Consider the following 25778-nt stretch of genomic DNA (forward strand, 5'->3'; position numbering starts at 1 on the left):
TAACAACTCGTTGGGTTCAAACCATCGGCTAAAATGCTTAAGCTCAATTATTATATCTAGCCTAATCAAGCTTATATACTCTCACATCTAACCATAACTATCCGATGTGGGATTATTGGGATGTCACAGACTCCCCCCGTTTAGCCTCTGACGTCCTCGCTAACCTTGTCATTTCGACCCTGACTTAGCCTATTATTCACCGACCCTGACTTACTCTGTCATTCCGACTCTAGCTCAGGCAAGACTCATCTCGCACTTCTGGCTAATGAACCGGCTCAGATACCAAATGTAACGATCTGGCCCACAAGCAATAATAATTCGTCAGGCCCAAACCAACGATCCAAAATGCTTAAGCCTAATTATTATATCTTGTATAATCAAAATTATATACTCCCATATCTAGTCATAACTATCCGATGTGGGATTATTTGGATGTCACAGCTGCTACGATCTCTTCCTTGCTTTCTACCCGCCGCCACCACCCTCGCTGGAAGCGCTTATTGAAGAAGCACGGGTGCGTCTTCGTCCTCACCCTCGCGAGCGACGGCTAGCACCGCCTCAGCTACGATCTCATCGCCTCTGTCCGCTATGCTCTCACCCGCGCTTGCATGAGTCCTCCTTCTCCGGCACCGGTGTCGGTGGCGGCACCGGTGTCGGTGGCTGCACCGGCGATGGCGGAAGAAGAAGACGCGGCACTATTCTTCTTATCGTCGTGGAGGGTCACGAAAGCGGTGGAGGAGGGTCGAAGAGAAAAAAAAAAAAGAACGAGAAAAAAAAAAAGAAAAGAGAGGAAGAGAATGCGACGCTATCCTTTTTACTGTCACAAAAGGCCGGAGAGGCGATGGAGGAGGGTCTTAGAGAAAAAAAAAAAAAACAAGAGAAAAAAAAAGCAGGGAGAAAAAGGAATAAGAATTTTTTGGTCAGTTTCCTAAAAATCCGGTCCGAATCTGCAAAATCTAAAAATATGACCTACTTTTGCAAAAGCTCAAAATTATTAGATTTTTTATGCAAATTGGTCAAAATTAATATTAGTTAAAAATTTAATTCAAATATAATTTTTTTATAATTAATAAAGAGAAGGATAGTGAAAGGTGTAATTGTAATTACACACTACTTAACGATAAATAAGTGAGGTGAGACTAAGCCATCAAACTTATTTATTTATAATATAAAGAATAGATTAGTCTTAATCCTACTCAGCGCTTTCATAGGCATTCATGGGGTTGGGGACAACTTGAGCGATACGTTTTTGGGGAAGACACCATAAGTTAGATTGAGCTATGATGAGAAGATCGTTGTCACAGTACTACTCCATTATTTGTCACTCTAACTACTATACTCGGTGGTTTTTTCACACACACCCCCCTCTCCCCTTCACTCAAGGAGTGTAAGTTTCATCTGAAACAGTGCAACGTTTTTCTGAAATAGTATAATTTTATCATTTTCTTTTTTTCTCTCTTCATCTTCTTGAATAAAAAAGTATTTTTTATTTTTTAGTCTTTATTTTTTTTATTTTTTGAATAAAAACGTTCTCCTCCCCTCCATGATGAAGGTGGAGGCCGTGGCCGCTTCGGCATCTACGTCCTCAATCAATTTAATATTATAGTTAATTATGTTTTACAGATTTCTAAATAAAATTAAAAAAAAAATTAAGAAGTATTATAAAAAAAATTTCGTAGAACCAAATTATACAAAAAAATCATATTACTAAACTCTTAATTTATCAAATAATATTCTAGCTTAACCTACAAAAAAGAATAAGAAAATATTTTTGCGGCAAAAATGTATGATCCAATTTTAATCTTTTGCAAATCAACCAACCGTCCCTAAAGCAAGTGGCAAATGGCTTTGTGGTTGGTACCCGAGACCCAAGTTTGAATACTAGTTGATTCACATTTCTTGCTAAGTTTATTTCTAAATAAAATAAACAAAGCGGGTAGCATGCTACCTATCTCTTAAAAAAAAAAAAAAATCTTTTGCAAATCAGACATTTATTTCTACTTCTGTTTTTAATTATACATATATATTGTGAGACCCCAGATAGTCCTATATATGAGATATAATAGGGCTAAACTCTTAACCCGGCTTAAGCATTTTGGGTGGTGGCAAGGCCCAAGAGGTTAAGAGAGTTAAGCGTACTAGGATGGGAGTAGTCCTAGGATGGGTGACCTCCTGGGAAGTCGGGGCGTCACAAATGGTATCAGAGCCAATTACCAGCCGGAAGTGTGAGATGAGTCTCGGCTGAGCCAGGGTCTCGATGACGGGCTAGCGAGATGAGTCTCACATCGCCTGATACTTGTGAGTCTGAGCCTGACGAGAACGTCAGGGCTTAAAGGAGGGGAGATTGTGAGACCCCAGATAGTCCTATATATGAGATATAATATGACTAAATTTTTAACCCGACTTAAGCATTTTGGGTGGCGGCAAGGCCCAAGAGGTTAAGAGAGTTGAGCGTGCTAGGACGATAATTTATCCTTTTCTAAATTTAACTAATTTTTGTAAACAACTTAAAAAAGACATCGACAACAGACTAGTAAAGGTCAAAATAAAGAAAGATCAAAATAAATAAATAAATATGTACATACATATATATATATATATATACACACACATATAAAAAAAAGATTAATATAGAAAATGAAAGATTAAGTAATTTTTTATGTTAAACAAAATTTTTATATAGTGAATTCTTTCGCAAATCGCAGAAATAATTATTGGAACTCACTCTCTCTAATAGTTATATATTCAACAAATAATATTAGTATATATTTTTAATTATATTTTCATGCAACCAATCACCTAAGGAACCCCTAGATACATAAAAAGAGAGCAAGCATATACGGAATATGAGTCCGCCTATGGTGCTTGTAAAAACACCAAGCACTTGGTGCTTGTAAAAACACCAAGCTTGTGAATTTTTTACCGTTAAATTTATGTCTTTGATCATTTTCATATGTTAGATTATATTATTTAACCAACCACCCACTCAACCCAAGGGAGCCCACATCATCCTAACCGTACATCTATTAATCCAAGGGCTAAAAATTTACAAGCACCAATGACTTGGTACTTTTAAACGCATAGGAGCTCAATTCTACGGAATATATTATTATTATCTTTTTAAAAGATCGAATTGTCAAATATGGATGTCAAATAATCATGGAAAAAAAAGATGTAAATTACGAAATGACTTATTAAATTCACACAACAAAAATTGAAACCAAAAGATTAATCGAACATCTTAATTATTACAGTATGAGAGTAGAAATTTTTAAATGTATTTTAAACCTCCAAAAAAAACCATATAATTTAGTATAGTAATATAATAATCACAATTCATGTTAATAAATAATAAAAAATGATAAAAGAAAAACTTACGATTCAAACTCACAGTATCTCCTGCTATAATCTCTTTTCTCCTCAATTCTAAGATTCAGTTGATGCACTAACCCATAAAAACCATACTTCCTTTTTCTGAAGAAATAAATTATTAAAAAATAAGGAAAAATTTGTAAAAATTAATTAGCTATTACTTTGTTTGTGATGGAAACTAATAGATGAGAAAATTTTCTAAAACTTATCTTTAGAACATGAAAAAGGCAACAACAAAGTAATATTCATGTTTTTATTGCTTTAAAGATAAAAAAAATTAATTGTAAGAAACACTAAAAACTGTCCATTTATATGAGAAGATAGCCTCTTCCTCTTCACCTCTTCCGTTACTCATAGAAGAATATATAATTAGATAGTTTTTCCTTTCTCATTTATATTTTGAAGATGATAAGATTAGTTGTAAGAAAGTTAAAACTCTTCATTTATAAGTGTTTTTTTAATTTCCACTCTTCCGTTACTCAAAGAAAAATGATTAATTAGAGTAAGCGTTGTGTGCACACCGAGAAATAAACAAATGCCTAAAAGAACATATAGATATAATTAATTATTTAATGGATCGGATGTATGCATCGTAGCATTCTAACTAAATTCTAATTATTTTAATTTTTAAATCTAAATATAAATTGATGTAATCTATACAATTTAAATATTTTGTCTTATTTAAAATAAATTTTTAATAACTTTTTTCTAATATAAAGAATTATATGGTTTAGCAACTCTCCATTTACAAGAGATCGAAGGCAAGTTGTTCCACTTTTTTTCTTTCGTTATTTGTAGAATAAAAAGTGCTAAGAAAAGCATATGGATAGAGTTAATTATTCAATAGACCAGGTGTATCCATCATAATCATTGTAACTGAAGTATAATTATTTTAATTTTTAAATCTAAATATAAACTAATATAATCTTTATAATTTTTTTTAAAAAAATTGTCTATATAAAATACATAATTTTCATAATAATTTTCTATTATCATGAACTATATAATTTAATAACGTTGATTTTCTTACCTATTTGACACCTAAATATTAGATTTTCAAACTTACAACATTTTAGATCTTGTAAACAGATTTTCTATGATGGATCTTATATACTTCATGTCACATATGTAAAATTAAATTTTTATTTAAAATATAATAATGTGTCAAATTTTAAATATAAGCTATAGATATAAAAATATAGAACGGAACTGGAATACTATCAATAGCACAAAGTTATTGGTGTTATTAGTTTTTTAGGCCTTGAATTGGAGGAATTCTACACTATCACACTAGCACCACGTCATCAATAGCAAGCCAATCACATTCTTTTTTTTCAAACAAAAGTACAATAAAATATTTTTTTACACTCATAATGGGACATATACTCCTAAAAGTAGATATTTTATTGGTTTGTTGCGCCACGCCACCAATATACCCGTTGCATTCTAGAATTTTTTCTTGAATTGAGAAATGTGTGGTTAGGATGATGTGGGCCCTTTAGAGTTGAATGAGTGGTTGGCTGAATAGTATAATCTAACTGGTAAAAATAGTTAAAAGGTTAAATCTAACGGTGAAAAACTCGAAAATACCAAATCCTTGATACTATCGATAGTTTCCCAGTCGGACTCTAAAAATATATTAATTATATATGCTAATTTCTCATCTTCAATGCCTAATTAGCTTGTCACAAATAAGAATGCATGGACAAGGCTCACCACATTAGTGGTGGATCTTATTAACTTGTTAGCGTAATTTCCACTTGACCACTCTAATTTGATGAGGGCTTATACTATAAATATATTTTTATTTCATTATAAAATTTTGATTTTAAATTTTTATATTTAACAGTGTAAACAATCAAAACCATAATCGGTACTTACAATCTGTTATTTTTATATTTCATATTTTATGTGCAACTAAAAAGATATAATTAACAAATTTAAAAATAAAATATAAACTTGAAACCGCAACCCATCTAGAAAATTTATATTAGTTGAGTCTTTTACTAATTGATTGAAACCCCACCCCTCCGCTGCCCAAATTAATATGAAAGTGCTAAGTAGGATTATGATTGATCTTCATATATGTGTATAAACAGTGTACATATAGATGATTAAAAGTATAAATTTTAGTTTATAAAATGGCTAAAAATTTTATAAGTGTTTATAATTTTTTATCAATATTTTGAAAGTATGGTTCAAATTGTATCGGTAGTTTTATAATATAAACTTAGAAAGGAGTGAAAATATTTTTAAATTTCTAAATCATCTTTAATATAAAAATAATGTTTTGATATCATATTATTAAGTTAGGCTTAAGTCTACAGCCAAAGAGGATTACACCTAGGGATGTCAATGGGTATGGATACCCGAAATTTTATCCAAACCCGAACCTGAATGAAACGGATATATCCGATGCTAAATGGATATAGATTCGGATATGAATATCAAAAGTAGAAACCGGATGGATATGGATTCGGATATGGATTTTGACTGTATCCGAGCTGAACCCGAACCCGACCCGAACCCGAATTTATTTTGTAGACTTTCAATTTCATAAAATTTATGAAATCCGTCGTGTTCGGGTTCCGAATGATACCGAAAATTTATGAAATTTAGTTTCCAAATACTTTCAATAATGTAAGTCAAGTCTAACGGAGTCGATTGTTGATTTGGAAGCCGCATCATTGAAAATAATTTGGTAGCACGAAGGCCTCCGTGCTACCGATAGTATACCAGCCTAGCTCTATATAAATGATACCGAAAATTTATGAAATTTAGTTTCCAAATACTTTCAATAGTGTAGATCAAGTCTCATACGTTAGAAAATATCCAATTTATCCCTATTTTTTTTCTTTCTAAAATACTCTTCATATGTTCCACCATTATTGCAAAATACCCCCACAGTTATCTCCTGTTAAGTTAACTTGGGTTAAACGTGAGTTAAATATCTACCACAATTAAAAAAATTAAAATGCCAATTTTATCCTTAACTTAAGGACAAATAAGAAATATTCGTGATGGTAGAGACGTATATTGGAAAAAAACCAAAAGTCAAACTACTTTTTGTGGCCCTGACTTTAAGGACAAATAAGAAAGTTAGTGATGGTGAAAGGGTATATTTGAAAGGGCAAAATAGTAATTTTATAAAGATAACAGAATTAATTAACAGATTTTAACTCTAGGGTATATTAAAAATATGTTGGAATGTAGAAAGGGTATTTTCAATATTAGCCTTCTAAGAAAGGTAAATCGAAAAGTTTGAAACTTTTCAGGGGTATATAAGCAATTGCTCCTTTAAATTATATGAAACAATCATTGTACCTAAAAAATCAAGCTATTAAATAACGTTATTGTTATATAACATATACTTTTATATTTAGCATTCATAGTTTAAGCTAAGAGATAACGATATTTTTATATTTTTATATTTAACGCTCTTTTTCACGTCTAGTTTGAAACTTTTTGATAGTCAGAAAAAAATAGGAAAAGACTTCAGTTAAATAAAAAACCTTAGAGTTTATTGTCTTAATACTGTATTAAATAATATGAAACAACTGAGAAATATGTTCTATATTTTTAGGCTAAATTATATAAAATATTCCTGTCAATACTCGTTTTTTCACTTTTTTCATTTGTTATTCAAAAATCTACACTTTACCTTCTTAAAAAATACAAAATGTTCACAAGGATACGGTATGACAAAATGACCAAAATATCCTAATCTTCCTCCTCTCCTTCCCAATCCTGCTCATCCCGCACGCACCATCGCCGGCGTCTCTCTCGACTTCAGTTCCGACTCCGTTTCCTCTACCTACTCCCTTGCTCCTCCAGCACCCTCGCCGCCTCTCTATTTCGGCGATTGTAGGGAGGAGATCGTGATGGGTATGGGCCGAGGGCGGGCGAGGGCGAGGGCGAGGGCGAGGGCGATGGTGAGGCGGGGAGCAGGGCAAGAGTGTGTGTTTGGGCACGGACAGAGAAGTGTGCAAGGGCGAGGCGGCAGAGTAGGGCGAGGCGGCACAGTCGAGGATGTTGGTGAGGAAGGAGAAGGAAAATGAAGGTTTCAGAAGTATTTTGGGTATAAAAAATAAAATATAAACGGAACACTGACGGCGAGAGCCGAAATGAATATTTTTTATTTTTTAAGAGAATAAAATATAAGTTTTTGAATGACAGAAAAAAAGAATAAAAAAGTGAGTATTGACATGAGGATTCTTTATAATTTAGCTATATTTTTATATATATTTAAGAAACCCGAGGAGTAGAATTGTTGGAGTGAAAATTATGGAGCACTACTGGGACGACGATCTCCTGGTAGCAGCTCAATCCGACTTATGGAACCACTCGTTCGTCTTCCTCAAATCCATGTCGCTCAAGTGCGCCATCGAGCTTGGCATCCCCAACGCCATCCACCGCCACGGCGCCCCAGTCTCCGTCCCCGACCTCGTCGCTGCGCTCAACCTCCCGGCCGCCAGACTGCCGCCGCTCCGCCGCCTCATGCGCGCGCTCGCTTTCTCCCACCTCTTCACAAGGCAGACGTCGGAAGCCACCGCCGCCGGCGGGGAGGAGGAGGATTTGTACGGCCTCACCCCGACCTCCCGCCTGCTCGTCGACGACGCCGGAGACCGCCGCAGCCTCGCGCCGTTCGTTCGCGCGATGCTCGACCCGGTGCAGACGATGCCGTCGCTGCTCATAAGCGGCTGGTTTAAAGCAGCGGATGGCGTCGCGACGCCATTCGAGGCAGTGCACGGAAGCGATATCTGGAGCAGGACGAGCCGGAACCCGGAGTTCAACGCGACGTTCAACGAGGGGATGGCGGCGGACGCGGGGTTCGTAATGGACCTGGTTGTCAGAAAATGCGGGCATGTCTTCCGCGGGCTGCGCTCGCTGGTCGACGTCGGCGGGGGAACTGGCGCTGCCGCCCGCGCCGTTGCGGGGGCGTTTCCGCACATCAAGTGTGCTGTTCTTGATCTGCCTCAGGTGGTCCAGGGACTGCCGGCAGACGGGCCCGTGGAATTTATCGCGGGCAGCATGTTCGAGCGCGTTCCTCCGGCGGACGCTGTGATGTTGAAGGTCAAAATAAAATTCCGCTCCCGTTTTTTTTTTTTCTTTTCTTACTGCCACACTATATACTGCGAATTTTTAACATGCTTTCGTAACGTTCTCATTTTCCTTTAAATCAAAAGGCACAAATCTTGTCTAGCTAGGAACATTTTGAATTAACTATCAAACTTTTCAAAATTTTTATTTTAATTATTTAATTTTTCAGTTTATTTGATTTGAATCAGTCAATAATATTTTAATTTTAAAATGTAAACTAATTACTTATTTTAATAAATTTATAATTACAAGAATTATATAAAATATACTGACTAAACTTGCAAACATAAATGACACATTCAAAATTTGAAATCAAAGTGTCGTTGTTTAACTCACATCAAATAAATTAAAAGATTGGATAGCTAAAACAAAATGGTCCATAGTTGAGACAAGTTCTATATAATTTTATTCTTTCTTTAAAAAATAAAAAGCTAAATTACAAAAAATTCCTTTGTCAAAATTCGATTTTTTACTTTCCCTTCCTGTCATTTAAAAACTTACACTTTGCCCCAGTGTAAAATAAAAAATGTTCACTTCACCTCCTACCGTTAGTGATCCGTCAGGGTTCCGTTATAAAATATTTTTTATGTCAAAAATACCCTCCGCCCTCTACTGTCTTTCGCCCTCATCCGCTTCGTCGCCTCGCCGCCTCGCCCTCCTTCACCGCCTCGCCCTCGCCCACAAACACCCTCTTGCTTTCTAGTGCCGCCTCGCCTTCGCCCTCTTACCTTTGCCCACTTTTCCATCCGCGTCCACCTCGATTTTCTTTCTACTATCGCCAAAATGGAGAGGCGACAAGGGCGCAGGAGGAGAAGGGGAGTAGGTGGAGAAGAAAATAGAGAGGAATCACGGCCGATCGAGACGCTAACCGCGGTCGATCGAGGCAGCGGATGAGCAAGATAAGGAAGGAGGCGAAAATGACGAGGGGCAAAATGGTCATTTTGTCATCACATTTCACACCGTATCCCTCCTGTGAACAATTTTCATTTTACAAGAGGGTAGATCGGGGGGGAGTGAGAAATCGAATTTTGTGTGACACTTGAGTAGTCCCACATCGGGTAGTTATGACTAGATGTGAGAGTATATAAGTTTGATTGAGCTAGACATAATAACTAGGCTTAAGCATTTTGGGCTTAGGGTTTGGCCCAACGAGTTATTGTTGCTAGTGGGCTGGGTCATTACATTAGTATCAGAGCCAGGTTCACCAGCCGGAAGTGTGAGATGAGTTTTGGCTGAGTCAGGGTTTTTGAAAGATAAGGTGATAGATTATACCGGAGTCTTTATGATAAGGTGATCGGCGATGTCAGGGTCTGGATGACAAGGCTAGCGAGACGAGTTTCATATCGCTTGGTGATTTTGGGCTGTGTATGTGATTGGACTGACTAGGACGTTAGGACCTTAACGGGGGGAGTCTGTCACACCCCAATAATCCCACATCGAATAGGAATGGGAATGTAATTGGGTATATAAGAGATTTTGTGCCCGTGGTTTGGGCTCAACGAGTTGTTATTGCTAGCGGACTGGGTCGTTACATTTGATATCAAAGCCACCAGCTAGAATTATGAGATGAGTTTTAGCTGAGTTAGGGTCGGAATGACAGACTAAGCCGGGTCGGTGTAGTCCCACATCAGATGTGGGAGTATATAAGTTTGATTGGGCTAGACATAATAACTGGACTTAATCATTTTGGACTAGTGGTTGGGCCTAACGAGTTATTGTTGCTAGTGGGTTGGGTCGTTACATTTGCTTAAGCATTTTGGGCTGGTGGTTGGGCCCAACGAGTTATTGTTGCTAGTAGGTTGGGTCGTTACATTTTGACAGGGGATTTTATGTAATTTAGCCAAAATAAAAATATACAAAAACTTATCTAAACTATGGATCATTTTAATTCGGCTTCCTAAGTTTCAAAATTTTGATTTTACCATCAAACATTCTTATTATTTGATTTGAATTGGCCAACGGTACTTTGACTTTAAAATTTGGATGCATCATTTATATAAAGTATACTAATTAAATATGTAAAAATAAATAACCGATTCAAATTTTGAAGCAAAAATATCATTCAGTATCTCAAATCAAACAAATTAAAAGATTAGATAGTAAAATCAAAATTGTAAAAAATTGGATAGTTGAATCAAAATAATCTATAGATTAGGTAAGTGTAACGCCCCCAATAGTCCTATCCGCGATTGAATACTGATTCCGATCAGTTTATATGAGGCATACTCGCTAGTAAATAAAACCGGGCTTAATCATTTTTGGCCGGTGGTTTGGGCCGAATAAGTTATTATTGCTAGTGGGCTGGGTCGTTACATTTGGTGTCAGAGCCAATCATCAGCCGGAAATGTGTGGCGAGTCTCGGCTGAGTCAGGCTCTAAAAGATAAGGTGATAGGTTATGCCGGAGTCTGTATGACAAAGTGACTGGCTATGTCAGGCTATGGATGACAAAGCTAGCGAGACGAATCTCACATCGCCTGGTGAACTTGGGCTGTGTGTGTGATTGGACTCACGAGGACGTCAAGGTCTAAAACATGGGAAGTTTGTAACGCCCCTAATAGTCCTATCTGCGATGGGATACTGATTCCGATAAGCTTATATGAGGCCTACACGCTAGTAAATAAAACTGGGCTTAAGCATTTTGGGCCGGTGGTTTGGGCCCAACGAGTTATTATTGCTAGTGGGCTGGATCGTTATAGTAAGTTCGATACATTTTTAACTTTTTTTTAATCTCATTCGTTTCATATTCACAATAAAGAATTATTTGATTGTATGCAATTGCAACTGTATTGTAGCTCTCAATGTAGATTCAAATCCAATATCTGACTGGATGTATTTAAATTTAACTGTTTCAGTTGAAATTGAACGAGAAGGCTCAAATACAATAGTTGAAACTATGCACAAATTCTCAACTGTACGCGCCCGCAGCGGAGCCGGGCTCTCCGCCAGCCCGCGGCGCGCAGTCCGGTAATGCACGGAGTCCAAAAAGGTTTAGAACTCAGGTAATGAAACATTAACTAATTGTAGCATTATGCTCATTTTCAAAAAGTAGATAAAGTAAAATATTAACAACGAGAATTATACATATCTTCAAAAATTTAAACAAACTGCAGATAGTCAGTAGCTTAGGCGTTGTTAGGTTCGTCAGAAAAGCATAGAAAAAAACTTTTGAAACAAAAAATTTTCGTGAAAAATCTCTTTTTCAAATTTTTATCTTTTTGGTTTCAAATTTAATGGTAAATTAATATTTTTATTTTTTATCTTTTTAAAAAATAAAAATGATAGTATTTTATAAAATTTGAAAAAAAAATTCAAGAAAACTAATTTTTTTCATAACCAAACAGACGAAAAAACTTGAAAGAAAGTTTCCATTAAAAAGTTCTACTTTTTTTTAGTAACCAAACAACTCCTTCCATTCCATTTGTATGACAGAGAAGCATAGCACTGTTTGTTAACTATATTTAGGTATTTATGTTTTGTATTTAAAGCTTCCCTTAGGTTACCTTGCCCTAAGAACCCTCCTAGAAAATATTATGGGTGCGTTTGGCTCAGATTATTCTAGCAAGATTATAGATAATTCTGTCAAAATTACTATATTTGGTTCATCGAGTATTTAATCTGGTCGGTAATATGGCATTACGAATGATGCAGAATTACATCGAAAATATTATCGAGCGGGAGATGAATATCTCGTATTACTGATGACAGGTTATTTTGCATTTATATAAAATTATAAGTTTATCCATTCGAACCCACAAACCCTTTCAATACGTTATTTTTAAAATTTTAATTTTAAATTTTAAATTTTTAATTTTTAAATTAATTTTTAAAATTTAAATTTAAGTTTTAAATTTTAAATTTTAAATTTTAAATTTTAAATTTCAAAGTTTAAATTTTAAATTTTAAACTTCAAATTTAGATTTTAAATTTTAAAATTTAAATGTATATTTAAATTTTAAATTTTAAATTTTAAGTTTTAAACTTTAAATTTTTAAATTTATATTTATATTTTAAATTAAAATATTAAATTTTATATTTTTATACAGATTTAAAATTTAAAATTTAAAATTTAAAATTAAAAAATAAAATTTAAATTCAAAATTTAAATTATTTAAAATAAAATTTATTAAAAAATTTATTATTTTGTAAATAAAAAAAAATTACTAAATATGATTAAAAGCAATTTTGAAATAGATTATATTTTGTTGTCAGGATTACTGAATTTTATAAACTGAACCAAATATAGTAATACTGTATATACTGCAATCCAGCATTATATTACTACATTAAACCAAACGCGTTAATGCAGTATCAATAGTAATCCTATTCAGAAATTGAAGATATCTGGATATATTGAAATAATCTGTGATGTTACAAAACACGAGCCAAACGCGCCTTTTATGTAATTCGAGAATTTGGGAACTCAAAACTCTTTTGTTTGAAACTATGTATTACGAACGCTTCTGTAAGCCTCGCGTGTCTGTGTCGGACACGCGCATGTCCGTGTCAGATACGTATCCGATGTGGACACTCCTTGAACGCCCATTTAATACCGATCCATAGCGCATACAACTAAAAAATATATATATTTATTTTTATTTTACTTTTTCTATGCATATATAATATAAGATGATAAATATTTTAGTTTTTTGATGAATGCATATAATTTTTTTTTGACAATATAAATAAATTATACATGGTGGAGAATTTATTTTTTTAAAATATATGAATTATTAATGAAAATTTTACAAACTTTCATACGTACGAGAAATATAATAATATTTTACCAAACTTAATATTTTATACATAATAAAAATATATTATTAAATTAAAAATATTATATTTTATTAGTAGTTGTCCATGTCGTATCCGTGTTCTAATATTTTGATAGTTGCTGAGTCGCGATGTCTGAATCGTGTCGTGTCTCATGTCCCATGTCAGTATCCGTGACGTCTAGATTTGAAATGCATGAGTGAAATTTCAAGCATCCACTACAGCAAAAACGGTCTATAGTGATATTTTTAAATGTCGGTACAGGTCAAAAAAAGTGCTGCTGGCTAAATTACCGACACTTTTAAAAAGTGTTGCTTATGTGGGGTCGCTAGGTATATAGTGACAGTTAAAGAGTGTCGCTATAATCTAAAAAGAGTGCTGCTAATTTCTCAATACTTATTTAAACATTTAGCAACTGACGAAACTTTGCCTCGTTGGCCGCAATGGCGGAGGAGGACGAAAGGGAAGGGCTCTTCGTCTAGAATTTCAGTGGATNTTTTATTTTTGGTTGAATTGGGCTTTAGTTTTAGACATTAGTATATTTTTAAAAAAATTTTAGTATAAATGGGACACTTATACAAAACTGTTCCAAATATGTGTCTCTATAACCTAATTCTGTTGTAGTTATCCTATTTCTCAAAAAAAATAAAAAAAATAATAATAAATCAAGCCTCCTAATCGGCTTTCAGAGTAACAATTAGCTACTCTAAATGGTGGTTACTTATGATGTTTACAGTGGACTTTACAATTTTAGTTAATTCGAACACTATAATTAAGTTGTTCACAGTGGATTCTACACGATTGGGACGACGAGGTTTGCGTGAGGATACTGCGGAAGTGCAAGGAGGCGATCCCACCAAGAGAGGCCGGAGGGAAGGTTATCGTCATGGAGCAAGTGATGGGGTCGAGCCCGGGAGAGAAGGCGACGGAGAATCAGCTCTTCTTCGACGTGTGGATGATGGTCCAAACCGGGGGACGCGAGAGAGACGAGCAGGAATGGTGCAACATATTCACCGAAGCAGGATTTAGTGATTACAAGATTGCTGCCACGTTTGGATTCCGATCAGTTATTGAGGTGTATCCTTAAGATGAAACTTCTTTCGAGGTGAACTTTCAGGTGGACTTGGTGCTTGTTATGGATTGTGATGGTTTGGTTAAATAATATGGACTTTTGTTTATTTATCTTTTACTACTATTGATAATAATGGGGGTTAAATAATAATAAGATGTTTTTAGTTTCACCTGAATGTGATTGTTGGGTGGATAAGACTCTTTTCAGTTTCACCTTGCAAAGAAAATAAAAAATTAATAGTTAATTGTGGCCTCTTTTGATTGGTTTCTTTTTTTTTTTCATTTCTGTCTCTCATGACATCTAACGTGAATGCTCTATGCGTTCCGGTGGCCGTAATACTATTCACATAGGTAGTGTTTGGTTCGAGAATAAAAGGTAATAAGTTTTTGTACTTAACTATTTTATAGGCAAAGAAAAAATAAAAAATTCTACTTAACTATTTTGTAATTTTTTTTGTTGTAAAATAGGATACCAAAAGAAAATAAATTAAAACCACCCAATGTTACTATATTTAACAATAAATTTTTATAGTTAAATGAAAATAAAACCACAGATAGTTAAGTAAAAAGGTGGTAAATCATGTAGTAGTTAAGTTTAATTTTTCTAAACCGCGAGATGTAAAGTAAAAATGTATTAAAAATTTGTAAAAGAAATTCAGAATTTTAAAATTAGTAGCGATAAATATAATCAAAACAAACAACACAGAAAAACAAAACAAAACGTGACTCGCGTGCGTTTTTGACGCGGCAACGGCGGGTTTTGGTAACTGCCGCGACGTCATCAGGGCCCCACGATGACGTCATCACCTCCCCGATCGCATATAAATGCCTCGGCCCTCTCCCGTCTCCTCCCGAGCTCATCTTCCGTTTTAATCCCCAATCAATCAACGCCAAAAAAAAAAAAAAAAAAAAAAAAAGTTAAGTAGGCAGGGGCTCTGCGGCTCTGATTGCTCGATACGGCTCGGAATCCATTTGCGGCGTCTGATTAACCCGTGCGACGGTACTGACCATAGATAGATTGTTTTTTTTTTTTTTTTTGGTGGGGGGGGGTGGGTTTAAAAGTAAGGGGTTGCCACTGTTTGTAAATTCGTTGCTCCGTACAAAAGAAATATTTGAATTTCCTAATTTACAAATTTTGCATAGCAAGGTATATTCAATAATATAAAAATTATGTTTTAATTTTTTTTTTCTAATCTAGTAATGCAAGGACAATAAAATTTAGTATCTCAACTTTTATATAATAATTAGAGTCGGATTATGCTGCTTCCAAAAGTACCACTCATCTAGTATTTTTAATTTTTTAACTCTTAGATCAAACCTCCTGATTATTTTTAGTATTTAGATTAATATTATTATTCTTAAAAAGGACCATTAAATTTTAAGTGGATCACTATCATTATAATTTTATAAATTTTTTGATCTAATAGTTCAATGACTAAAAAGTCGAAAGCACCAACTATTTATCCTTTAAAAAACATAATAGTTTTACAGTAGTAATTAATAAAGACAATATTAAGAAATATCCATAGACCATAGCAATGCAAACGAAACGAACGAGAAGGTAATTTTATAAGTAAGGTCTTCTAAATTAACTTCTAATATACGATAATAATTAACAACGAATTTTTTTATTTCTGTTCCATTACAAAAAGAATATATCATCAAACAAAGACTAGCTTGTACATATGCACGCAGTCGACCCACGTAGTTGTCCACTTAATTAATATATATAATTTTTTGCGAAAAAATTTCTATGGGTCGATATGAATGTAGAAAAAAAAAATAGAGGAAACTGGATTGATGCGCCTTTTGAGCTCACTAAAGAGGGACTATTTTTTTTTTAGAGATAGGTAGCACGTTACCCGCTTCGTTTATTTCATTTAGAAATAAACTTAGCTGTAAATGTGAATCAACCAGGATTCGAACTTGAATTTCGGATACCAACCATCAAGCCCTTTTGTCACTTGCGCTAGAGACGGTCGGTAAAAGAGACCATTTTTGAACAAACAATCTTAATTAGTGGTTAGATGCGGATGCAAAAAATAATGAGGTCAAAAGAGCAAATATCGGTGCTAAATGTTTGATCACATGAGCGAGCTGGTACCAACTAGAGATCGGCTCTAGTTTGTGACGAGCTGAAAAGTCTAACTTTTTATTGGATTGCAATTTAACAAAATAGCTTGTGTTTGATTCATTACCTCGACTAGTTTACGAAAACAAGCTTGCTCCTATATAAATCGACTTGTTTATAACTCGAAATTTAAAACTTTGATTGACTAATTTAAAAGATTAGTATTTTTTGCATCCAAAAATTTAAGTAGAAAAAATTTGTATTTTGTATGTATAATTGTATATTCATAAATATAATACATACAAAGTATATTAGTATAAGTATATATATTCGAACTATGTCAAGTCGAACGCGAGGGAACTGGTCCAAGCTTATGTTTGGCTCTTTAAAATATTGAGCGGAAATATTTAGTTTGTGTTCAGTTCACTTATTAAATGAATAGTTTGATCTCAAGTTTATTTCGAATTGAATGTGAATTGGCTCGTAAACAACGAGCTGAGTTGTCAGCTCTGACATTATGATAATATATTTGAACACACCGAGTAATGTTCTTAGTATCCTTACCATTACCATTTACATCTTCTAATGTACTGGTCTATATAGTGCAAGCCAATCTAGGCATACATGGGTTTTCAAAATAACCAACGCATTAGTAGCTTCTCAGAAAATGTGTTTTCTTTTCTTCTTTTTTTTTTTCTCAGGAAAAATTCTCAGAAAATGTGTTAGAGTAATGTAGTTGTGGCCAATCCTTTTATATATTGTAATAGAAACGTTTACTAAATTTTTCGGTTTACTTGGATGTGAGACTGGTTCCGGGCTCAAACAAGGTCCATCCAACTAGGCTTTATTTAGGCCCAGTTTGAGTTACGGAAAACTCGGCTTTAGGGTCGATTTAGGCTTGTTTTGCATGATCTCCAACAAGAAATTCTCTCACTTCATCCGCGCAGACATTTGGTGGAGAATGGCGATCTCGGAGGTTAGACATGAAGGGCAATTGGAAGCGTATGACCTGTAAGCGCCGATCTTTACCTCGTATGTAGTGTGGAAATATGATTTTATGCCCTACTATGGTGAAGTTGAGATCGAGCATAGGAATGCCCTCCAACCTCTTCTGCCCCCACCAAACAAATAGCCCTTAGCGGAAGTGCAACTAAACAAGGTTTAATGGATATTAAGCTTTTAGAATCCAAAGCCAAGCCCAATGCCTATTACTGTTTCTGGGCATTCTGGGCCAAGCTCGAATATCAAATGGCCCATACTGAACATGACCCACTTACACTACTAGTAAATGTAAAAATGAGTCCGGCTACAATGCTATTGATAGTACCAAGCACTTTGTGCTATCAAGTTTTTTGCCGTTAGATCAATTCCTTTGATCATTTTCATCTGTTAAATAATAAACCAACCATCCACTCAACCTTAGGGGACTACTATCATCCTAACTGTATATCGCCTCATCCAATGGCCAAAAACTTAATAGCACCAATGATTTGGTGTTATTAATAATATTCTAGCCTAGTTCGCGAAAATTAACTTACACTACCTTTCTTTGGAAACTATTCAACTCATGAGGAAATAATTATATCGTACGAAGTTCACGAAATGATTCAAATGAAGTGTTCAAGAACATGAACTAAGTCCCCATATCAGAAAACTATTGCGCAGTATCCATACATTAGCCCAATGTATACTTTTGTTTATAGCCAAATGTTAGAATGAAATGTATCTACAATATACGTAATATCAACGATTTAAGTACCATGGTACAGAATCGTGCCGAAAACTTATTGGTACCGGTCATAAAAAATTCATGTGTACCAATACCTAATATCATGAAATATTTATTTTCTTTAGCAACAAAATATTTTAGCTATTTATTTTGTATTTTTACCAAATTTTTTAAACTTCATTGAGAAAATTATTTACTAATTTAAAGAATAGAGTATTTTAAGTTGTGCCATTAGCACAGAATCTGTATCGTACCGATATCTAGTTGACACGATATGGTACAGTAGATATCATTCGTGTCGACGGAAACTTAAATCCTTGCGTAATATGTCTCTGAATGCTAAATATGCACTTGTTGCAAGCTTATACTTGGATTACTGGAAATGCAAATTAAGTTTGAAATTAGGCTTTTGCTACCTGGTCGAGTTTGGATAGGGCTATCCTAAGCCTGACTACCTGGCAAAACCAGAAAAAAAATAAAAATAAAAATAAAAATAAAAATAAAAATAAAAAAATTACAGTCTCTACAACGAGCTTTATTGTTGGAATGAGCATGAACGATGGGGTCAGGCCTTGATTAAGCCCTAAAAACTGATTCAGCTCTAGTTTTTTGAAGAGTTTACTGTGATCAAAAGCTATGTTAAGCTTAGGCTCTAAAACTAAAATTTGGGACTATACAACTTCCGCTTTCGCTAATAAGGGTCCATTTGGTTCAACATAAAACTGTGAAAAAGAAAAATAAAAAAAAATTTCAATGGAAAAAAGTTTTATGTTTTGTAATATTTGATTTGAAGGAGAAAATAGTAATTTTCTATCAATATTTATTTGGTTGACAAAAAAAAATATTCATATTTGTTTGGTTTGGTGTAAAAAAATAAATAAGAAAATTTTATGCAGCTTGAGTTTTTCATTTTCTGTCGAAAAATAGTGAAAAACGAAAATTTCAATTTTTCTCCAAATCCGTAAAAATGCTTTTACAGAAAAATATTTTTACGTCGAATCAAACGAACGAAAAAATATTTTTCATACCGAAAATAATTTTTTGATTCGTTTTAAGCTCAACCAAACACCCCCTAAAGTGACTTTATTTTTACATAGAAATTCTCACTAGATTAGAATTGGAAAAAATAATCTCTACAGCTAAGGGGAAAAAAAAATCCTATCTTATTATTTAAAGAAGAAATTGAGCTATCACAAACTACTAGACATACCAAAGATATTGAAGTTAAAAGATAAATTGCAGAATTAAAAATCGGCATACTATTTGAGAGAGCATGCCACACCAACCTGTCAATTATTATTAATATTATAGAAAAGTCACATGCAACTAGTCCACACATCTTAATTTTCTATTGAAATAATACCTAATATGTCATTCAAAATTTTAAAAGAATCTTATTTTTCGTTAGGATTTACTAATGGAATTGAGTTTTTTAAAAAATATTTTGATAATTTTAAGATAAATTTGGAAAGGATAAATAAGTAAATGTATTGGTACACTATTTTTTTAAAATATTTTTAAAAAAAAAAAATAGCATGCCTGTAGGCCCAAGCATACCGAACCCAGAGCCCTATCCACTTGCTCAGAAGCGGACAAGTGTAATAAAAAAATGCTCTGCAATTTGTTTTCATACCCAAAAACAATAGAATAATATTTGCTGTACTAATAAATAAGTCAATTAATGAGTGTACCAACCATAGCTAGCTTACTTTGGCAAGTAACTTATAAATATGACACATAAATAATTAACAGAAATTATTTTCTTACCTTAGGTTTTATATATATATATATATATATATATATATATATATATAATTATATTGTGAGGCTACTATGCTTCGAGAAGCCGGAGCCTTCGTGCTTCAGCTCGTTTTGTTTTTCGGGGGGATTGTTGGCGGGACTTTTTTTTTGAATCGTTCGATCGGTGTTCCGTTAAACTATTTGAGTATTGAAGTACCTAGAAAATAAATTTTATTATTTTCGATATCATTTGTCTAGTGATCGAATGGAAATGGCTCAAAATCAATAATTTCAATTGGTGTAGTGAGCGTGTTGCAAGTTTAACGGTGCTAGAAAATCCAAATCACGGTGAATCTTTGATAGAAAATTCTTGTATACTATATAAACAGATCAATATCTTTTGATTTTGAAATTTTAATGTCATATTATCACATTTTTGTAAGATTTTTATTTTTCCAGGTTGGATTTGTAGCCCCTTGCGTTCTTAGGCAAATCGATTCGTAAATCAAAAAATTAATTTTCTAGGTACTTTTAAATAACTCTAGTCAAGTTTTAACGGAGCATCGACGATTCGAAAATCGCAATATCGAAAATGAGCTGGAAGCACGGAAGGCTCCGTGCTTCCGATAGCATAGTAGCCTCACTATATATATATATATATATATATATATATATATATATAATTAGGCTACTATACTATCTATCCTTGTTATCGTCGTAGAGGGTCACGAAAACGGCGGAGGAGGGTCGAAGAAAAAAAAAAAGAACGAGAAAAAAAAAAGAGATGAAGAGAATACGACGCTATTCTTTTTACTGTCGCAAAGGGCAGGATAGGCGATGGAGGAGGGTCAGAGAGAAAAAAAAAAAAAAAAAGAAACGAGAGAAAAAAAAAGCAAAGAGAAAAGGGAATAAGGGTGTTTTTGTCAGTTTCCTAAAAAGCCAATCTGAATCTGCAAAATCCAAAAATGCGGTCAACTTTTGCAAAAGCTCAAAATTAGTAGATATTTTATGCAAATTGGTCAAAATTACTATTAGTTCAAAATTTAATTCAAATTTAATTTTTTTTTTATAATTAATAAAGAGAAGGATAGTGAAAGGTATAATTCTAATTACACACTACTTACCGATAAATAAGTGAGGTGAGACTAAGCCATCAAACTTATTTATTTATAATATAAAGAATAAATTAGTCTTATTCCTACTTAGCGATTTCATAGGCATTCGAGGGGTTGGCGACAACTTGAGCGATATGGATTTGGGGAAGACACCAGAAGTTGGATTGAGCTACGACGAGAAGGTCGTTGTCATAGTACTACTCCATTATTTGGCGCTCTAACTACTATACTCGGTGGTTCTTTCACACCCACCCCCTTCACTCAAGGAGTGTAAGTTTTATCTGAAACAGTACAACGCTCTCCTGAAACAGTGTAATTTCATCATCTTTTTCTTTTCTCTCTGGTTTTTCATCTTCTTGAATAAAAAGGTATTTTTTTATTTTTTACTCTTTATTATTTTTATTTTTTGCATTCTTTTTCGTTGCTGTAATGATCCGGCCCACTAGCAATAATAACTCGTTGGGTTCAAACCACCGGCTAAAATGCTTAAGCCCAATTATTATATCTAGGATAATCAAGCTTATATACTCTCACATCTAACCATAATTATTCGATGTGGGATTATTGGGATGTCACAGACTCCCCTCGTTTAGCCTCTGACATTCTCGTCAATCCTAAATACACACAAAGCCCAAGATCACCAGGCAACGCAAAACTTGTCTCGCTAACCTTGTCATTTCGACCCTGACTTAGCCTATTATTCACCGACCCTGACTTACTCTGTCATTCCGACTCTAGCTCAGGCAAGACTCATCTAGCACTTCTGGCTAATGAACCGGCTCAGATACCAAATGTAACGATCTGGCCCACTAGTAATAATAACTCGTCGGGCCCAAACCAACGACCCAAAATGCTTAAGCCTAATTATTATATCTAGCATAATCAAACTTATATACTCCCATATCTAGTCATAGCTACCCGATGTGGGATTATTGGGATGTCACAGCTGCTGCGATCTCTTCCTCGCTCTCTACCCGCCGCCACCACCTTCGCTAGAAGCGCTTATTGAAGAAGCGCGGGTGCGTCTTCGTCCTCACCCTCGCGAGCGACAGCGAGCACTGCCTCGACTACGATCTCATCGCCCCTGTCCGCTATGCTCTCCCCCGCGCTTGCATGAGTCCCCCTTCTCCGGCACCGGTGTCGGTGGCGGCACCGTCGATGGCGGAGGAAGAGGACGCGACACTATCCTTGTTATCGTCGCGGAGGGTCACGAAAGCGGTGGAGGAGGGTCGAAGAGAAAAAAAAAAGAACGAGAAAAAAAAAAGAGAGGAAGAGAATGCGACGTTATCCTTTTTACTATCGCAAAGGGCAAGAGAGGCGAAAGGTGTTCACAAATCTCAAAATCAGCATTCCGCTATGTCGAAAAAGCGTTCTAATTACTACTATTCACAGCCTTAAGTTAAGTCTTCCTTCAGTTGCAAACTGCTAAGGATTATGAGTTTCTCAACTTTGTTTAGCTTACTAAGCGGAAACTGGATCAATTTCCCAGGGGGTCACCAATCCTAGGACTACTCCCGTCCTAGCACGCTTAACTCTCTTAACCTCTTGGGCCTTGCCACCACCCAAAATGCTTAAGCCGGGTTAAGAGTTTAGCCCTATTATATCTCATATATAGGACTATCTGGGGTCTCACAATCTCCCCTCCTTTAAGCCCTGACGTCCTCGTCAGGCTCAGATTTACAAGTACCAAGCGATGTGAGACTCATCTCGCTAGCCTGTCATCCAGACCCTGGCTCAGCCGAGACTCATCTCACACTTCCGGCTGGTAATTGGCTCTGATACAACTTAATCTGTCACGCCCCGGATGTCTTGTTCTCCGGGCACGCCGACAAATTCACCGTATACAAAGGAGTTTCCCCTGTATACGAAGCGACAACAGTACCTGTAAACATACAATACTATAAACAGTAGTATAGAGCTGCTCAAGTAAACAAATGCTAAACAAACCGAGTTTCAAATACATAGACCAAATCCAAAATACAGAGCTACTCGCACTGGCGAGTTAAGAATGCTATGTACATAAACTCGAAACAAAACATCTACCTGCAGTAGGGATGCCTCTAGCTCAGCTCGTCGGGTTGGGCTCTAACTTGCGACGCCCTTGCCTCAATCCTGATCCGCGGAAGGAGCAGCAGCCGAAACCTGTGGCTCTGCAAAAACAGGGGTAACAACTGGGCGTGAGAACTACTGTAAAAACAAGAAGTCGTAAGTGGGTACCACCGAAAACAACATCAGTCCACCCACTAAGTCTACAGAAGGGAGCAAGAGTAGTCAGAAAAGCAGGAAGTAAACTCTATCGCTATCGATCACTACACTATCATGCTCTACACTAACCAACTGTAGAAAATGTCAAATCTGACCCAATCCAATCGGGACCGTAAACCTACCCGTCCCTGGGACTGTGAATACACCCGTCCCTGCCCAGTTGCGACTATCCAACTACGTCCACACTAACTGGTCCGTGGAGAGCAAGTCCAACGGGCATGAGCGACACCAACGCGAAAGCACAAAGCCCGTCTCCGGAGTGGCACTCGTGGGCGCTACCCAACCGAGTATGCAGCGTATCTCTGTCGAGCTCAATCAGGCTCTTGAAAGCCAAAGTCCAGTAACCGACTCAAACTAGTCTAACAACCAACCGGTATCGTGTCCTCGGCACAATCCAACGCCAAAAAGGCGATACGGGTCCACCGTCAATCCCGACGGCACCCAACAATCCGGAACAGCCTGAACACTATAGTAAAAAAAAATACACTCGGCATCCCAGCACGAGCGTAACTGAAAACTAAACTACCTGGAATACTTACTTTGAGAGTATTGCAACAGTATAAATTAATACAACGGCCCCTAGGGCTAAATCAGATAGTTTAAATAGGTGACAAGTCCCAAACGCATGTTTTCTCCTAAGTCAAGTTCCAAGTCCAACATGTATATTTACTTAATTTATTATTACATGCTCCAAATTCAGATTAGCCATTCACATAATAATCAATGAATTCGAGCTAAATTAAACTACACAAAATCCAAAATTCATACATGTTGACTACTAAGCACTTAGGAGTATAAACCGATAATTAACCAACCTCGCTCGCTAATCCCTGGCAGCACGGAACTCCCCTCGGCTGCGGAACAACCTACCAAAACGTCTGAAAACCTCCCAAGGCCCGAAGTCAAACTCCTGCCAAACTCTACACGGAGAATCCGACAATAAGCATTAATTCTGCCTCAACAACAGCAACAGAGAGAAGCAAAATTTCGACCTAGCAAATCTTTACCAAATCCAGTAAGTAAGGGCTTCATGGATTCCTCTCGAAGTCCTGAATCCAACAAACCAAGTTCCGTCGAAAACCGACGCTCCTACGCCGAGTACGTACTGAAATACCGACGGTCGACGCTGGAAATTCTGCAAATCAGCACCAAGCTCGAAATGACAATACTTGAAGCAATGCAACGGAACACTCACCTCAAAGGCTAATCGAACATCGACGCGGCATCGAGAACGACGAAAACATGCCCTTGCCTAAGCTCCCTGCGACGCTACGACTGCAACCGTACCCTCGAACGGCTTCGCGGTGCGTCGTTGGTGTCGAAATCGGCTCGCGGCAACTCCCCGAGCTCGTCGTTGCTTCGGCCAAAACGAGAGAGAAAATTAATTAATGAGGTGTTGGTGCAACCCTCAATTACATAAATGGATAGGCATGAAATGCATGCATGGGCACGTGGCATCTATATATATGTATATATATATATATATATATATATATATATATATATATATATATATATATATATATATATATATATATATATTTTTTTTNGTTCAACGGTGCCGATCGTCGATTTGGAGGCTCCATCATCGAAAACAAATGGGTGGCAATGGAGCCCGTTTGCTACCGATAGCATTCCAGCTCAACTCTATATATATGTAAGGACTGAGATTTTTGCAGTGTAGTTAAACTCTCAGTTGACGATGTTTATGTGTGTAATTTAATTACATAAGCACTCGTCAAGTTTCAGAAGAATATGAGCTAAAATGGAGAAGATACGCGATTTTTAGTTTTCACTTAAGTGAATAGTAACTCCGATTTTTCGGAGAAGCCACGGAGTAGAGTTGGCTTCTGGTGCGTATTGGACTCCGTTCATAGCAGTCCAATAGCTCGTTTCGACCGGTTCAGCTAATTTGGAACTACTGGTGCTGACGGATTTTGGTTTTGATGCACGGATTTCAAGAAAATCTGATAATACGTGTTTTATTTGTAATTGTGCGTGATATTTGGCCTTTTGGAGAGAGAGTGGATTTCGTCGCGAATCCGTGATCAATCGAGGTGAACCAAAATTGTAGCTTTGTTATCTCCGAGGTGCTGATCGCACTGGTGCGATCCGTTCGCAAATCCGACGGACGAATCTGCGGAGATCGCACGTTGATCGAGGAGAGGTCGGTGAGGGCAAAATGATATTTTCGCGAAAGTCGCGATATTTTATGTACCGTTTCGCGTGGGATCTCACGTGGAGGGGTGTTCGCGCGTTTTACACGCACTGTGAAGGACTCAGTTATAAATACTGAGGTTTGGTGGACTTATTTGCAAAGTTGCACCTTGGTATTTATAGCTCCTAGGGTTTTGATCCCCTAACCCTAACCCTAGCCAGCCCCCAGCTATACCCTAGTCGCCCCTGCTACCTTCACCTTGCTCGCCCGCCCTAGCCGCGCACCCCCGGTCGCCGCCGGCTGAGCCCCGGCCGCCGCCGAGCCACCACCCATCTTTCTTCCCATCCCTCTCTCTATTTCCCTCGGGTTAGAGCCTGGCCGAGGCT

General features: G+C 36.1%; 1 protein-coding gene and 1 long non-coding RNA gene across 2 annotated transcripts; one reads left to right on the forward strand and one right to left on the reverse strand.

Moving 5' to 3' along the window:
* Positions 7572-14484, forward strand: LOC109716953 (trans-resveratrol di-O-methyltransferase-like). The gene is made up of 2 exons (XM_020242578.1): positions 7572-8445; positions 14031-14484. The coding sequence occupies exons 1-2, from the start codon at positions 7657-7659 to the stop codon at positions 14328-14330; spliced, it is 1089 nt and encodes a 362-aa protein (XP_020098167.1). The 5' UTR covers positions 7572-7656; the 3' UTR covers positions 14331-14484.
* Positions 22908-24438, reverse strand: LOC109717819. Its single transcript, XR_002218314.1, has 3 exons — positions 24242-24438; positions 24050-24154; positions 22908-23119 (listed from the first exon to the last, which is right to left on the reverse strand). It is a non-coding gene; the product is annotated as an uncharacterized LOC109717819 (long non-coding RNA).

Source organism: Ananas comosus, linkage group 11 (assembly GCF_001540865.1).
Source record: "Ananas comosus cultivar F153 linkage group 11, ASM154086v1, whole genome shotgun sequence".
Classification (NCBI taxonomy): domain Eukaryota; kingdom Viridiplantae; phylum Streptophyta; class Magnoliopsida; order Poales; family Bromeliaceae; genus Ananas; species Ananas comosus.